Source organism: Lagopus leucura, unplaced genomic scaffold, assembly GCF_019238085.1.
Source record: "Lagopus leucura isolate 7727_CA_CO unplaced genomic scaffold, USGS_WTPT01 Super-Scaffold_100034, whole genome shotgun sequence".
Classification (NCBI taxonomy): Eukaryota; Metazoa; Chordata; class Aves; order Galliformes; family Phasianidae; genus Lagopus; species Lagopus leucura.
In genome coordinates, this window is record NW_024962283.1 from 122,712 (window position 1) to 139,411 (window position 16,700).

At 49.2% G+C, this 16,700-nt stretch overlaps 2 protein-coding genes across 3 annotated transcripts in view; one reads left to right on the forward strand and one right to left on the reverse strand.

The window, feature by feature from the left end:
• Window positions 1–1,203: 1,203 nt before the first annotated feature.
• Window positions 1,204–10,917, forward strand: FEZ1 (fasciculation and elongation protein zeta 1). Of its 2 annotated transcripts, none has more exons than XM_042882625.1 (10): window positions 1,204–1,281; window positions 3,069–3,369; window positions 5,066–5,162; window positions 6,286–6,372; window positions 6,570–6,783; window positions 8,060–8,331; window positions 8,660–8,740; window positions 9,067–9,142; window positions 9,856–9,921; window positions 10,757–10,917. In XM_042882625.1, exons 2-10 carry the CDS (start codon window positions 3,095–3,097, stop codon window positions 10,771–10,773), a joined length of 1,185 nt encoding a protein of 394 aa, XP_042738559.1. In that variant the 5' UTR covers window positions 1,204–1,281; window positions 3,069–3,094; the 3' UTR covers window positions 10,774–10,917. The 2 variants fall into 2 exon arrangements, with proteins under 2 accessions (XP_042738559.1, XP_042738560.1); XM_042882626.1 differs by lacking the exon at window positions 1,204–1,281 and adding an exon at window positions 1,491–1,529.
• A 2,209-nt stretch (window positions 10,918–13,126) lies between these two features.
• The window catches only part of PKNOX2 (PBX/knotted 1 homeobox 2), a 65,971-nt gene continuing 62,397 nt past the window's right edge, over window positions 13,127–16,700 (reverse strand). The window contains 3 exon segments of the mRNA XM_042882624.1: window positions 13,127–14,715; window positions 15,120–15,298; window positions 15,820–15,896. Coding sequence (XP_042738558.1) covers window positions 14,471–14,715; window positions 15,120–15,298; window positions 15,820–15,896 — 501 coding nt within the window. The 3' untranslated portion in view covers window positions 13,127–14,470.

A 16,700-nucleotide genomic window follows, 5' to 3' on the forward strand; every position in this document is an offset into this window, starting at 1 on the left:
GAATAGAATAGAATAGAATAGAATAGAATAGAATAGAATAGAATAGAGAAGGACCTTTAAATCCTTGCATCATCTCAATGCTGTAACTGAGATGGGGTGGAACCATGGGAACCCTTTGTACAGCTCAGCGTTTTCTCAAAGCAGAAAGCTTCTCCAGAGCTGCCGGACTGCTCAGTGCTGGTTTCCTTCCCCCAGATGCAGTGTGCTATGTGGCCAAGCAGCAGTGACACCATGATATGTTATATATGCAGCCTCAAAACCTTGCCAACAGAATTTTCTACCCTATGAGAAATCCTTCAGTTTCAGGGTGTTTTGAGCCCATTTGTTAGAAACATCAACGCAACAAGACCTCTATGCTAGTTTGCAAGAACAAAAGGATGACATTAGGGAAGCTGGAAATTTCCAGCAGAGTTCCAGCAAATCCTGCAGCATCGCCGGGTCTGAAAGCTGTGTAGGGATACAGGAGCAGTGCTGCTCTGTGCATCCCTGCAGTGCATCACACCGACAGCCATGGCACAGCACAACCTCCAATTGGGGGTACTGGGTCTGCCGTTCTCTTGGGGTTACAGAGAATAATGTATAGCTCCTTACAAAAAAAAGGAAAAAAAGCACTGAAGTAAGAGGGAAAAGAGATTTTTGCATAGTTAATATGTACTTTTAAAGATCTTATTTCAACTTTATCTCATTTTCATATATCACACAGAATCACAGAATTGTAGGGGTTGGAAGGGACCTCCAGAGATCATCGAGTCCAACCCCCCTGCCAAAGCATAGTCTGCTTTTTGTAATGGATGTGATCTATTTGTATGCTTGCAGAAACGTATGAACAAATGAATATACATATATTAAAGGAAGGGGAGAATGGTGTATTGGGGGGTGCGTGATTCAAAGAAAGGTTGTGAGGAGGATGAGGAGGGGGAGGATGAGGGTGGGGAGGAGGAAAAGAAGGTGAAAAGTAGGATGATGTGGAACACAAGGAGGAGGAGGAGGATGAAGATGAAAGTGATACTGATGGTACTGATGATGGTGATGGTGAGGAGGATGAGGATGAAGAAGGAAAGATGCGAATAATGGTGCGGGCCCCCGCGCCCCTCCTTTCTTTGCCCTTCCCCGGGGATAAGGGGGTGATGGGGGGGAGGCGTGAGCTCTCCAGGTGACGTCACCCCTCACCTCCCCCCCCCCCATCCAACCCGTTCCGCGCGTGCGCAACGCGTCCGTCCTCCCCTCTCCCCCCTCCCCCGGTCAACCTTCTCCCGAAGCGCGGAGGATGCGGGGCCGCAGGTGGGCGCGGGGCTGGGGGAGGACATGGGGGGGGGGACCCTCGTGTGGTGGTGCGGGAGAATACGAGCAAATAGGAAGGTTGGGGTGCAGTCAGGGGAGATGAGTGCACGGTGGGGAAGTGTGTGAATGAGTTGAGAGGGTTGCAAAGGGCGTTGCATGTGTGCGGGGCGGGGGTGGGGAGACGGGCGAAAGATTTTGGAGGTGCAGCGCGGGGGCCTGCGGGGCTCTGAGGGACATCACTGCGCAGTGTGAGGACATCGCATCAGGGTGCCCCTGTGGGGGATGCGTTGGGCGTTGTGCACGGGTCGTAGGGATGGGATTTTGGGGATGCTAGGTTGTGGGGGGGCAGCAAGGAGCTGCCTGCCCCCCCGCGGTGCTCGATGCGCTGAGCAGCCGTGCGGAGGCGGTGCGTTGTGGGGTGCGCAGGCGCTGCGCGACGGGATGGGAGAGGGTGATGTGGGGCTGGGGAGGCATTTTGGGGCGCATCGGGGGGGGGCCATGCACTGAGCTGCACGTATGAGGGATGCTGGCAGGGGCATGCGCAGTGCACACATGCGGGTGTGTGCAGCGGAGAGCTTGGGGGCACAAAACAGGGTACGTGTGAATGGTGCAGGTGTGCACAAAGCTGGTGCACAATGGTGCACACGTGCACAGCGCACACCTACGTGTGTATGCAGCCTGTTGTGCTGCCGTGTGTGCAGCCACCCCAAATGCATGCAGCTCCTGAGCATGCAAATAGCACTGTGTATGTGTGCATCTTCATGTGCACACACGGTGTGCAAACATGTGCCCTGCACCTGTGTATATACAGGGCTGCATGTGTGCAGAGCTGCAGACGGGCACAGGATGTACCTGCACTCAGATTCACCTGTATGCATGTACCACTCTTATGCATGCACCCTGACAGTCATGCGCTCCCAGGTGTGCATACAGAACATCTAGGCACTGTGCACACATGCACTCTTGCATGTATGTGCCTCTGTGCAGGCATGCATTCCCTCCACACGCAGGGCTACATGCCTGCACAGGATTGCATGCCTGGAGGACACTTCTGGGATGCTGCTGAGGTGCTACCAGGAGCTTTCTAAAATCCATCAGGATGGAATGCCAGTACTGCTGGGTTTCTACTGAGATACTGCAAGCATACTCTACTACTAAGATACTGCACAGCTCAAATAGCATCAGAGTGCCACTGTGATACTGTTGACATTTTGTCACAACACTGTTAAGGTACTATTGGAACAGTATTCAGTTTTTAGTAGGATGCTACTATGAAACCAATGGAACACTTCAGAGCTACTACTAGGGAATGAGAAGAGATAGTGGTAAGATGCTTCTGGGGTACTATCAAGGCAGCACTCGAGGAAGCTTTTGGGATACTGTCAGCACATTGTTGATACCAGTGTGACACTTTCAGGTGATATAGTATGAGGCTACTACTGAGATATTAACATTTCAGTAAAAAAATGCAGTGATGCAATGCTTTATCTGCACTATCCGAGCAGCAGTAAGATACTGTGGGGCTTTTTAAACACTTTCTACTAGTAAAGAATATTGGGATAGTACTAAGAGGCAACAGCTTATTACTGCAGCACTGCTGAGGTGCTATGAAGACACTACTAAGATGCTCTAGGGATACTACTGAGATACTACCAAGATATGACTAAGACACTAAGATACTACTGGGATACTACTGGCACTGGGATTACAGGCAGCAAAGGGAATAGGGAGCCCTGCTGACACAGCCTGTGAGCAGCAGGTGCCTCATGGGCACCTTGTCCCCACAGCTAAGACGGCAGCAGTGGCAAGGAGGATGGAGGCACCCCTGGTAAGCCTGGAGGAGGAGTTTGAGGAGGGGCCTGGGGACAATGGAGGGGCCCCTCAACGCACCGTGGACCCAGCACTGGCTGAGCTGGAGAGCTTCTCGACTGAGATGATGAGCTTCAAATCGATGGAGGACCTGGTGCAGGAGTTCGATGAGAAGCTCACCGTCTGCTTCCGCAACTACGATGCCACCACTGAGGGCCTGGCCCCTGTGAGAGGCAGGCTGCAGGCACAGGAGGAGGAGGAGCACCTCCAGGATGAGGAGTGAGTAAGGCCTCTTCCTGCTGGGAACATGGGTCTCCTCGCATTCCCATCCCCATGTTGTTGCATGATTGTGCAGCGCACCAAACTTTTGGTGCAGTATCCTCTGAGTGTGCTCCCTTAGGCCCTCTGTGCTCCTTATACCCCTGAGACTTCCCCCACGTGCTGCTCAGTGCTCTACATCATGGCATAGCTGTGCATCCGCATGGAGTTTCTGTGTGGTGTCCTACAAATACGACACACAGGACACATAGGACGCTCAGGCCTGCATGCCACTGTGCAGCGCTCTGAGATAAACCCCACTCCCAGCATGGAAACGTGCTTGCCCCATTGCAGCATGATTGTGCGGAGTAATGGTGTTTATCCTATGAGCAGGGCACATCTGGGGCTGTGCACCTCCTTGAGCGCTTGCAGGTGACCTTCCAGGTGCAAAACAGGCCCTTCCCTCACAGCCTGGTAACGCAGTACCATGCAGTGTCTGTAGTATCCTGGATATATACATATCCAGGTGCTCCACATGACATTGCAGCGGGCCCAGGCTTTGTGAGGAGAGCTGGGGGTAAGTGTGAACTGTGAGCAAGCTGTGAGTAGGGCTCAGCCCCCTCCTTGCAATGTAAAACTGTGCACCAAAGTGGGGCAGCTGGGAGCAAAATCTGCCCAGCGCTGCCTGTGCGGCCAAACGCACCATAAGTGGCATTTGCATTGAAATCTAATTTTCACACAAAACCTTTTTCTTGGTAGCAAAATGCCATTTAGGGGCAGAATTTACGTTTTTTATTTTATTTTTTTTCCAGAGATGTTGACATACAAACACCTTTCTAATGGATTTCTTTTTGCCTGTTTAATTGAGGTTATTCGCCAGCCTGCACTTTCTAATGCTGATTTTTCACCAAGCAAAGTGGTTGTTTTCAAACCAAAAGCTCCCAGATCTCTTCTTTTTTTCAGCTGTTTTTGTATTTTTCAGTGAAAAATCAGAGAAAAAATGCATTTTGGCAGAATGCCTGGAACGCAGCGCTGCCACCAGCAGCCCATGGTGCCACTTTGTGCTGTGGATTGTGTCATTTTGGGTCAGTTTGGGCAAAACAGGCTTTTTTTTTCCCCACTCCTCAATGAGCCCTGTGTGCATGGATGGGGGATGGGTGGAGGCCTTAAAGGCACCGCTTTCCTCTAATTATTAACCAGCTATTGCCATAATTAACCTGGAAATCTGCGGCTGCATTCTGCAAGGTGCTGGTTCTTTAAGAGCAGAAAAGAAGCAAATTTTGGGACGCTCATTTGCTTTTTCTTTATTTGTTGCTTTTTTTGTTAAAAATGGGAATATGATTTTTTTTTAAGGTCCCATTTTTATGCATTGTGAAATATGTGCATAAGAGGAAATTAAAATCAGATGAGGAGGGAGATGAGATGAATATCCCAAAATGAGTGTTTTTATGGTTGGTTTGGAGCTGGGGGCAATTAGAGAGGGGAGGCTGTTTTGGGGTGATTTAGGGGGAATTGGAATTATGCTAATGTGCACACACTTTTAAGGTATTCTGAGGCAGAGGCAATAATTAGGAGTATTTCAGGGTGTCCTGGGGCTCACTTTGGGATGCATTGTGGTATTTTGGCATGCTGTTTCACGATGGCTTTCTGAGAGGCAGCACTGTGGGGCATTCTGGGGTATTTTGGTGATCCCCACTAAACACCTACTTCCCTGCAGAGTCTGGGATGCCCTCACTGATGGCTTTGTCCCCCGAGGCTCCCCCCGGCCCTGGATGCACCCTGAGGCTGAGGCCCCTGATGGCATCGATCCCCAGGTATGGCTGTGACACCCTTGGCACCCCAAAGCCCTGTTAGTCCTTGCCAATCTGTTCCCAAACTGGGAAGAAAATAGTGTTTACTTCATTGGCTTCATTGTAATGAGTTCATTCTATGAAGAGCTATGTTTGGGGTTGTGGGACGGCATAAAAAATCCACTGAATTGAGCTTGTTTGGATGTTGTGCAATCTGTCACTAGAGAAGAGCGTCCTCATCCACCACCTCCATCCATTTCCTTCCATGGCTTCACCATCCAAAATTTCTCTGTCATCTCCATACCTGATGACTCCATTCAGTCTCTTCATGCAGCATCCCTAATGCTCTCTTCAAATACCTGAAAGGTGATTGCAGTGAGTGTGGGGCTGGTTTCTTCTCACCGGTGATAGGATGAGGGGAAATGGCCTCAAATTGCACCAGGGTTAAGTTTAGGTTGGATATCAGGATACACTTCTTTACAGAAAGCCCTGCAATGGGCTGCCCAGGGAGCTGCTGTGTCACCATCCCTGGATGTGCTTAAAAACCGTTTGGATGTGGTGGTGCTCAGGGACGTGATTTAGCAAAAGATTGTCAGAGTTGGGGTACTATGGTTAGGTTGTGGTTGGACTTGATGATTTTTAAGGTCTTTTACAACCTGAGCAATTTTATGTTGCCATGATTCACCCATCAAACTTGTCCCCATCCATCATTTCCACCCAACATCACCATTTGAAGTTTCTAACACCGCCATCCAGCATCCCCAAACAGTATGACCCACCACTGCGTCCCCATCCAACATCCTCATCCAGTGCTTCCATCAAACACCTCATAAGCCAACATCTCTCCATACAACACTCCTATCCAATGCCTCTGATCTAACACCTCCATCCCAAACCCCTATCCACTGCCTCCATCCAACATCTCCATCCAGCTCTCCCATCTAATGTCTCCTTGTCAGTTCCTCCCATGCAGCATCTCCATGCAACATCTCTGCAGCGTAAGCCCTACAGGCAGTGCACCCCCAGTGCTGTGGTTCTGGTAGTTCTTCCCATGAGCTATAGGGCTATGTCTGTGCCTATGCCATTCCCATACTTGCACCAGGCAGTGCCTGTGGTGCCACTGAGGTGACCAGCTTGTCTCCTGCAGCTCTGTGAGAAGGAAGATGAAGAGCTTGCTGAGAGAAGCGAACACGACTCAGGCATCAATGAGGAACCACTGCTGACAGCTGAGCAGGTACCTACACCCAGACACGTGGATGTCTCTGTAACACTGGGCTCACACTGCTCAGGACACAAAAAGGCCAAATCCACTTGTTTTGGGACAAGAGCATACATGTGGGCAAGGTTGCGGGACTCAGATGTCGGATGCAGGGTGCAAATGTGGGATGATGTGGGCTGCAGAGTGCAGATGTGGACACTGGTGCTTCACAGGTCATCGAGGAGCTGGAGGAGCTGATGCAGAGCTCGCCTGACCCTGAGGTGGATCCTGAGGGTGATGAGGAGGAGGAGGAGGAGGAAGAAGATGAGGAAGAGGATGCTGAGGCCAACGCAGAGGGTGATGGTGGAGGCAGGGGCATGGAGCCCATCGTCCTGCGTGAGCTGCACACCTTCTCCCCCACCTTCAACAACAACTGCTCCCATGAAGGTATGGGCAGTAGGAGCCAGGCACAGCCCTTTCTGGGTGCAGTTTTCACCAAATTGGACATCAGGAGGTGGCTCTCTGGAAAAAATGAGCCCTTCGAGATCTTTCTTATAGCATGGTTACAGATGGTCCTGTGTTTCAACAAGCATGCAGCACATTTTGCAAAATGTCTCCAGCATTGTGCACTGCACTAAGTGCATGTTGCTAAGTGGCATGTGCCATCCTAAGCATGCCACGCAGGTGATCCATTGACAAGTTCATTTTGAAAAAATGTCTCACTTGTGCTGTGCATGGCTGTTTGCATCCTGCACTTTTCTGATGGCACTGTGCATGCATATGATTGCATGCAGCAAGGTCTTCCCTGAGCCATGCTTGGTGCATTTTCCTAATTTGCTGACATGCACCATACACCAGACATTTTCCAAAATACATGGGAAATTTTATGATACTTTTTAATAATTGCACCAGGTTTTCCCCCAAATATACCTTGTCTACGTTTCACTGACAGCAAGGAGGGTTTCCCTAATCTTACCAGGCATTTTGATAATTGCTTTGTATATTCCCTAATTGTACTTAATGCTTTTCATTTACTGCACCATGCATGCCATTAATTGCATCAGGCTCTTCCATAGTTGCTCAGGGCACCTTGTTCTGACACCGGGCACTTCAGCAATTGTGCTATGACAGTGCTGGGTGTTCCAGCAATGCACTGAGCATTTCACTGATCACGAAGCAGTAAAAAGGTTACAGTGTGCATTTCACTGATTACTCTGTGCATTTTGTTAATTATCTCTAGAATTTTACTGACTGTACCTCATGCTCAAATAATTGCATGATGCATGTCACTAATTGCCACAGACATTCCAGTAATTAAATTGCATCATTCATTTTGATCATTGCTCCAGGTATTTCACTCATGCACTGTGCTTTTGCTGAGTACACCAGGAGTAGCTCTCACTGCATGAGGAATGCCATGAATTGCCCCAGACATTCTTGTAATTGCAATGTGCATGTCACTAATTGCACCAGGTACTTAACTAATACACCGTGCCTTTCACTGACTGCATCAGAAATAAGACCCACTGCACCATGATGTCACTCGTTGCGCCGTGCATGTCACTCATTGCACTGGACATTCCCGTAGCTGCACTGGACCTTTGCTAACCACAACATGCATTGCACTGAGCATCCCAGGCATCCCACCAACTGCACCTTGCACGTAAGGCCTTTTTGTACAGTGCATGCACGCTGTGCACCCTAACGATGATGCTGGCGGCAGGGCTGGAGCAGCTGACGGCCGGGGAGCTGGCAGCGGCAGCAGGGCGCGCAGAGGCAGCGAGCCGGGCACTGTCGGCCGAGCTGGTGGCCCAGCTGGCACGGCGGGATGAGCTGGCCTTCGAGAAGGAGGTGAAGACGGCGTTTATTGGGGCACTGCTGGCCGTGCAGGGGGAGCAGCGGGAGCAGCGGGAGGCTGCACGCCGCCGCCGCCGCGACCGTGGGCTCAGCCTGCAAGGAGGTCGTCCCGAGCGTGGGGGACAGATGCCCAGAAAGGTGGGGATGGGGTCGACTGACATATGGACGTGAGCCTGGGGGAGGTGGGGTGTGGGGCCCTGCGGATGTGGGGATGGCAAGGAATGGGATGGTGTAGAATGGGGTAGAATGGGATGGATGAGATGGGATAGGATAGCATAGCATCAGATGGGATGAGATGAAGGGACATGGGATTGAGCACATGGAGGACACTGGACATGGGCAGGACAGGCATGGGGATGTGAAGATGGGATGGGGTGACAGGGAGGTGGATCGGGGAGATGGGGGATATTGGTGCCCAGGGTGGTGTCCTCATGCCAGGAGGTGACAGGATAATGCGTGTCCCCAGCGGTTCAGCATGGAGGGCATCTCCAGCATCCTGCAATCCGGCCTGCGTCAGACCTTTGGCCCCGCTGCGAACGAGAAGCAGGTGCCTTTTCCCCCCAATTTGCCCAAATCTATCCCCTTCCACTCCCTGCTCTGCACAGCCCTTTGTGTGCCATTTTTGCCCTTTTTCATCCCTTCGGTCCTCTCTAGCCAGGGGTGCATGTGCATTTGAGCATAACTTTTGCAGTATCCATTTAACTCAGTAGCCCCCCAAACATCTGTAAATTAAATGCAATTGCTGGAAAGTTGCAGCTGTATTTGGCACTTCTGCTTTTGCACCAATTTGGGGTGGTTTGCATCAGTGAGGTGTGAAAAAAGAGGCAGCTTTATGGCATGGAGGTGTTTTGGGGGCATTTTTCTGCTTTGCAGTATCTGAACACAGTGATTCCCTATGAGAAGAAGGGTTCGCCGCCCTCCGTTGAGGATCTGCAGATGCTCACCAACAGTGAGTCCTTGCTTGACCCACATTGAATCACCATAACATGGCCAATTTGGGGCACAAACACACAATTTGCATTGCTGCAGTGCCCACAACTTGGATGAATTTTTTTTTTTTTTTTTTTTTTTTTTTACTTTTTTTCAACACAGCCAGTTGGGGGTGCAGCCACCTTTTTTGCAATCAGATGCATGACACTAATGCAGCACAGCTGGTTTGGAGGAGAAACACCATTTTGTATCAGTGAAGCATTGAGAGTTTTCAGGCACAGTTGTCTCATCTGCACCACTGCAGCAAATCAAAGCTTTTGCATCAGCATGGCTGCTGTTGGTTTTTGCATCACTATGGTCCACGCACATTGGGAAATATTTTGTACCCCCTGGCATGGCCAATTTGGGGCAAAATTGTTCATTTTGCATCAGTATGCCCTGAGCAATTTGGGGTGCAGTTTCCCATTTTGCATTGCTGTAGCAGACCTGATTTGCAGGGCCTCCCCTGCCCCACCTTTCCCATTTTTACAGCCCACCTCAGTGCCAATTTGGGTGGAAAACTCCATTTTGCATCACCTGAGTGTGGTTGATGGGGGTGAAAATGCTCCATTGGGGTACTGTCAGAATGGGTACACTGTGGTAGTGCCTCTGTGATGGTGTGGGGCTGTTTGGGGACTGAATAGAGGTATGTGGGGATGCATGGACTGCTCAAGGTCCTTTTTCACTGTGCAGTCCTGTTTGCTATGAAGGAGGGAAATGAGAAGGTGCCCACGCTGCTGACGGACTACATCCTCAAAGGTACCTGCATGTGCCCCATGCATCCCCCCTGCATCCTCCATACCCCAAGGGCATTCCCCATTTTATCAGTGTGTCCTTTCTGCATCTCCCTTACCCTCATGCACCTCTCCTGCAGTGCTCATGCACGTCTCATGCATTTTTTGTGCATTCCTTACATCTCCCCTGCATGTTGGGTGCATCTCCTGAGCATCCCTCCTGCATTTTTACAGCATCCTCATGGACCTTCACATGTCATTGTCCATTCTTCTTCACCCCCTGTGTACTCATCCATGGCCCTTCTGCATCCATTGGGAATGCCTGGGCACCCGTAATGCGCCACTGCGCATTTCTCTCCTTTGAATATCCTTTATGTGCCTCATGCATCTCCTGGGCATCCCTTGTGCATCATCTGCTCATCCTCCTGCATCTTTTGTGAATCCCCCATGTGCTCTTTGTACATCACTGCATGCCCCGGTGCATCCCCTGTACTCCCTTTTGTGCATGCCTTGTGAATTCTTCATTCATCCCTTCTGTTTTCCTCCTGTATCCTCTTACATCCCATTTACAGCTATTGTGCAACCTCATTCAACCAGAAGCACCCTCATTATGAATGCTTATGCATCCTTGGTGCAAGCTCATGAATGCTCACACGTAGTTGTGCATACAAACCCTCAACCATGCATGTGCACCCCCATGCATACTCATGCAACCTACTGCACACTCATGCATCACTGTGCACCGCTGCACATCTTTGTGGACCCCCCTGCAGCCCTGTTATCTATGCATCACTCTGCAGCTGCCTGCACCCTAGTGCAGCCCTGTGCACACTTGTGCACGCTCACCTCTCTCGTTGCAGTGCTCTGCCCAACCTGATGCAGTGCAGCCCTGCACCCCCAAACTTCAGCACCCCCAGAAATGGGGCCAGTCACATGGAAACAGGTCACCTGCACCTCCCCGGCCCACATCCCCCCAAACCTCTGCACAGCTGGGAAATAAACAATTTGTTTCATTAATTAAGCAACTGGCATCCAGTGTCTTCTTCTCCTGCATTCAATGAATAGAATTATAGAATTGCTCAGGTTGGAAAAGACCTTAAAGATCATCAAGTCCAACCACAGCCTAACCATACTACCCCAACTCTAACAACCCTCGCTAAATCACGTCCCAAGCACCACATCCAAACGGTTTTTAAGCACATCCAGAGATGGTGACTCAACAGCTCCCTGGGCAGCCCATTGCAGTGCTTAGCAATCCTTTCTGTAAAGAAGTGTATCCTGATATCCAGCCTAAACTTAACCCTGGTGCAACTTGAGGCCATTTCCCCTCATCCTGTCACCGGTGAGAAGAAACCAGCCCCACACTCACTGCAATCACCTTTCAGGTATTTGAAGAGAGCAGTAAGGTCTCCCCTCAGCCTCCTTTTCCCCAGACTCAAGCCCCAGTTCCTTCCCGTGAGTCTCTCCTCACAGGCCATATTCTCCATGCCCTTCAGCAGCCTTGTTGCCCTTCTCTGGACCTGCTCCAGCACCTCCGTGTCCTTTCTGTACTGAGGTGCCCAAAACTGAACACAGTACTCAAGGTGAGGCCTCACCAGTGCTGAGTCCAGGGCAGGATGACTTCCCTGGTCCTGCTCACCACAACATTCCTGACACAAGCCGGGATGCCATTGGCCTTCTTGGCCACCTGGGCCCACTGCTGGCTCACATTCAGCCCTCTGTCCATCAGAACACCAAGGCCCCTTTCCATCAGGCAGCTTTCCAGCCACTCCTCCCCAAGCCTGTAGGGTTGCCTGTTGTTGCAACCAAAATGCAGGGCCCAACACTTGGCCCTCACACAGTTATCTCACACAGTTAACCTTGGCTCACTGAAACTCACACAGTTCATCTTGGCCCATTGACCCAGCCTATCCAGGTCCCTCTGCAGTGCCCTTCTCCCCTCTGGCAGATCAACACTCCCTCCCAACTTGGTGTCATCTGCAAACTTACTGAGGGTGCACTCAATCCCCTCATCAAGATCGTTAATAAAGATGTTGAATAGAAGTGGCTCCAGTACCGAGCCCTGGGGAACAGCACTCGTGACCAGCAGCCAACTGGATTTAACTCCACTGACCACCGCTCTTTGGGCCTGGCCATCCAGCCAGTGTTTCACCCAGTGGAGCGCGCGCCCATCCAAACCATGGGCAGCCAGCTTCTCTATGAGAATGCTGTGGGGAACAGCGTCAAAGACTTTGCTGAATTCCAGGTAAACCACATCGACAGCCTTACCTTCATCCACTAAGCGGCTCACCTTGTCGTGGAATGAAATCAGGTTTGTCAAACAGGATCTATCATTCACGAACCCGCGCTGACTGGACTCGATCCCCTGGCTGACCTTTAATTGATCCGTGATGGCTCCTGAGATTATCCATTCCATAACCTTCCCTGGCACTGAGATGAGACTGACAAGTCTGTAGCTACCATGATCATCTTTCCAGCCCTTTTGGAAGATGGGTGTCACATTTCCAGCCTCCACTCCACCGAGGCATCCCCGGTTAACCAGGGGATGGAGCAGGTCCAAAACCATCTCATCCTGCATTACGCAGGGTAAAAAAAGCTGTGTTTTGCAGCTTTGGGGTAGACAAATGTACTTTTTGTGGGTCATGATTATTCAGCATTTTGCAAAATAGGCATATTTTGGGGTAACAAGCTGCTGCTGCTGGGTGCTTAATAGGCAAGGATTCCATTTTGGGAAGAATCACGCTGCTTTGGGGTGTGTCACTTATTTTGGGTGCTCATCTGGGGGAAAAGGCACTCATTTTGGGGGAAGAGACCAATTCTGGGGTACTGTTAATCATATTTGGAGAGCATTCCTCATTTTTGGGAAGCAACATTCGGTGGCACAGTGCTTATTTTGGTGTCAGGGCAGCTCCCACTGATTTTGGAGAGGGTCACTCATTTGGAGGCACACTGCATTTCTGGAGAGCAGAGTTCATATTTGGGGATAGTCCCTCATTTTGGGGAAGCATAGTTCATACTGGTGGTAAATCACCCAGTTTCAGAGTTCTTCACAGAGGTCGAATCCTTCTGGGGTTGCATCACTCATCTGTGGATTTGAAGCAATTCACTCATTTTAGGAGAATTTGCCTATTTATGGGTTGCCCATTTTGGTGTTATTCACCCATTCTGGTGCTCCACTTGTCCTTCATCACCCTCACCTCCACTGAAAGAAGCTGACAATAAAATACAGCTGCAAAACCTCATCTCGTAGCACTTTATAATAAATGACATGAATTAATACTAAATTACAATGAATCCTTTATGAAATTACAGATTACATTCACGCCAGATCAGTATTGAAAAACAGGCTTTGCTGCCCATTGCATCACTTTGTTGCTGCGGCCTGTTTGGCTGTGGCTGCTGTTTCTTCTCAACTCTTCAAGAGCCAAAAGAGGGTCAAAAATGGCAATTCATGCAGCCGACAAAATCCTTCCTTATTACAGAAGAACAAACCCCACACTGCTGGGGAAGAACTGGCAGAAAAAAAATCCTTTTTTTTTTTTTTTTTTAAACCCCCACGGAACTGAGAAGATGCCCTGTGTTACCTGGGCTGCTTTTATTCTCACAGTTCAAGGCAGAATTTGCCTTTTTGCTACCACCTGAAGCCCCCAAACACAGTGTTTTTGTACAGCTGCCCCCTAACAGCTCACTTGTGGCACTTGGGGGTGAGAAACCCAATGTTTTCCTGCACAGGTGGATGACACTGGGGAGATACCATCTTTTTGAATTTCCTTCCTCCTGGGCAAATCACTATTCAATTTTCGGAGAAAGGCTGCTATTTTATTCCTATTTGGTACCAAAAAAACCCTGGAAAGGTCTTACTCAGCCTCACATCCAGCCCAACATTGCATCCAGTCTCAGTCCTGAAGTTCAAGGCTGAATATTTTTTCCAGATTTGTTGGGTTTTTAGCACATAAATTAAATAGTTTGGGGACTTTCTCCCTTTTCCTGAAAGTCGCACGTAGAGTCACCCAATGGCCACAGCACTGGGGCCAAAACGGGGATGTGAGCAATCCTGTGGGTCAAAAGCATGAAACTTTCCTCCAATCTGATAGGAAGCAGAATTGGGAACTTGGCAATTTTTTCCCACATGCTGATGTTTATATGAATGACCTTTTTTTGTGGAAGCTTCCCCCAAAAATACATCAATCCTGTTTCTGTTGGGGTTTTTTTGCACCAAGAAATCCAAGAGGATGCAACAGCCTATGGTGGCATCTGAGCACGGTGGGGAAAACAGCCTCCCCTATAAATGCTTTCATTACCAAAAATGAAGGGAAAAGGGAGAAAACAAGGATAAAACCTGAAAGAAAACCTCAAAAAAATCCGGCCACAATATGTGCCTTGTAAACACGTGTCCTTCACTGCCATGTGCGGATGTGGTGGCCCCGGTGCACCCACAGGCAGATGGGGCATCTGTCAGGGCCTCCACAGTTAGATTTTTTCCTCACCAATTTGTTGTTTTCTTGCTGTTTTTTGCCATTCTGGGAGAGGTCGCTTCTGGCGCCATCCATGATTTGGGGAGCACGCAAGGTGAGCTACTCCAGTGAGTCACTGTGGTCCAAGCCAAGGTTAGCGCCAGGCGCAGTCGGGAGGCCACCGGGCTCTTCCTCCAGCTCCTCTTCCTCCTCTTCCTCCTCCTCCATCTCGTCCTCATCCTCCTCATCGTCGTCCTCCTCGGTGCCATCTAGGGAGTCCTCGTGAGCTGCAAGCATGGCCTGCTGCATGGCCATGGTGGCCGTGGCTGATGAGAGGGGCTGCAGGTTGTCCATGGCAAGGGAGCCTGAAATTAAACAGATAAAAACAAGGACTCCCTGTCTGATACTAAAAGGACAGAAAAGTGCATAAACCTACAAGAACACAAATGGTCAGCTGTATTACCCAAAATACTATGCAGGGGGTCCCACCTGCCCCACCCATCTCCCGAGGTCTAAATCTTACATCTAACTGCTGTGTATTTACTAAATAACAGGAAACTAGCCTTTCAGGAAGAAGATGCCCAAAATGGTTTGTCAGAGTTTCTCTTAATCTTCTTTCTTCATCTCTTTTGTTCATAGAAACATAGAATGATTATAGAATCACAGAATGGTTTGAGTTGGGAGGGACCTTAAAAACCTTGAATACCAGCATCAGGTATTATGCATGGCCTTATCCAGGAGGAACAGGAGCCACCAGGACTCTCCTTACCATCAGGATTTGTCCCCGAATTGCCACCTTGCTGCTGAAGGACACCAGCAGCGATGGAGTTGGGCCAGAACCGCTGGGTGGGCCGGTGCTGAGATTTGATTTTCTTGGCTTTAGGGGCTGGGTCTGGGTTGCTGGCATCAAGCATTGGTTGCAGGATGCGCCGGCGGGCATTGATGAACCTTTCCCAGGAAAAAAGCAGCCATTCAATTAAAAATTGTTTAAATTACTATATTAAGTAAACAATAACAATTTAATGAATTGCTTTATTATTTATATATATATATAATTACAATAAAACCCTTTCAGAAGTGGTTTCATGGTGCAGAAAACTGTTTTTCTATCCCATTCCCCAAGCCATGCGCCTCTGTTTCATTTGTCTGTGGCATGTTAAGCCATTGCTCTAATTTCTCCGGCTGTTAGTTGCAGGAGGGAAAATACTGGCTGCTATGTTGTGATTGCCAGGAGAGGGCATTGGGACTTCACAAATGAACACTGGATGCATAGAATCGGAATACCCTAAGTTGGAAGTGACCCATAAAGATCATCAAAGTCCAACAATTAACTAAGCACACAGCCACTGTACTGCCTAAAAATGACCCATAACTATTCACCCAATCCCTAAAAACAGACTAAATGAGACAGAATTGTTCAAAATCTATAAAATCTGTGAGGTGACAGCACAGGCCACCAGTGTGCTCACCAGTTATTGACTTGTAAGAGGGTCAGGTTGGTTTGGGCAGCAATTTGCCTCTTCTCATCCTCCGTGGGATAGGGATGCTAGAAGATAGATGGGCAAAATGACATCCATGTATGTAAAGCAGCAGCCCCAGTCAGGGGGAAAGAACACTTTTTTTTTCCATCCCTCCCACCCCAGTTTGATGACTTGTTGCACATTTGTAAGGTACCATTGTCTCCCCTGCATCCTTAACTCTTTACAAATGCTTTTCACCTAAGGCTTTACTTCAAGGAAAAGGAGATTTTTTTTTGTTAGTTTTAGTGATTTTCTCTACTGTTTTCTAATAACGGTTGTCAGAAATTCAGGATTTCGGCTTTAAAACCTGCTCCTTTTTTGGCAAAAGCATTCCTTGAAAAATATCAACTTGCCCAAGCACTCCTAGAGGTGGCTTCATGCGGGACTTCCCAGGGATGTCTCACTGTTCCCAGTGCCATTTCCCATAATGCCTTATTCCAGCATTTATGGCATATTATTTCCAGCTAAAAATCTCCCAAGCCCAACAAAATTGTGATCACTGATGCTACTAGGATGCAAACCCCATTATTTATGCTGGTGCTTTCAGGCTAAGAAGATAAGACGTATGGGAAGACTCAGTGCCTTGTGCTATGCATCCTCATCATCCCCGGGCGTCAAAATTTGCCCAACAAAATGGTGTGCAGGAAAATCTGCGAAGTAGCTGTTAGTCCTCCCGCACCAGGAGATTCAGGAAGGGGCTTTGAGAAAACAGTAAGTGCAGAGTAATCCCTGAGTTAAGCAGGAAAAAGGGATTTTTGTTTTAGCTTACTGCCCTTTTTCCAGCCCCAGTGGTGGGCAAGCAGCCTCCTTGCATGAAAATAGCCCAGTTG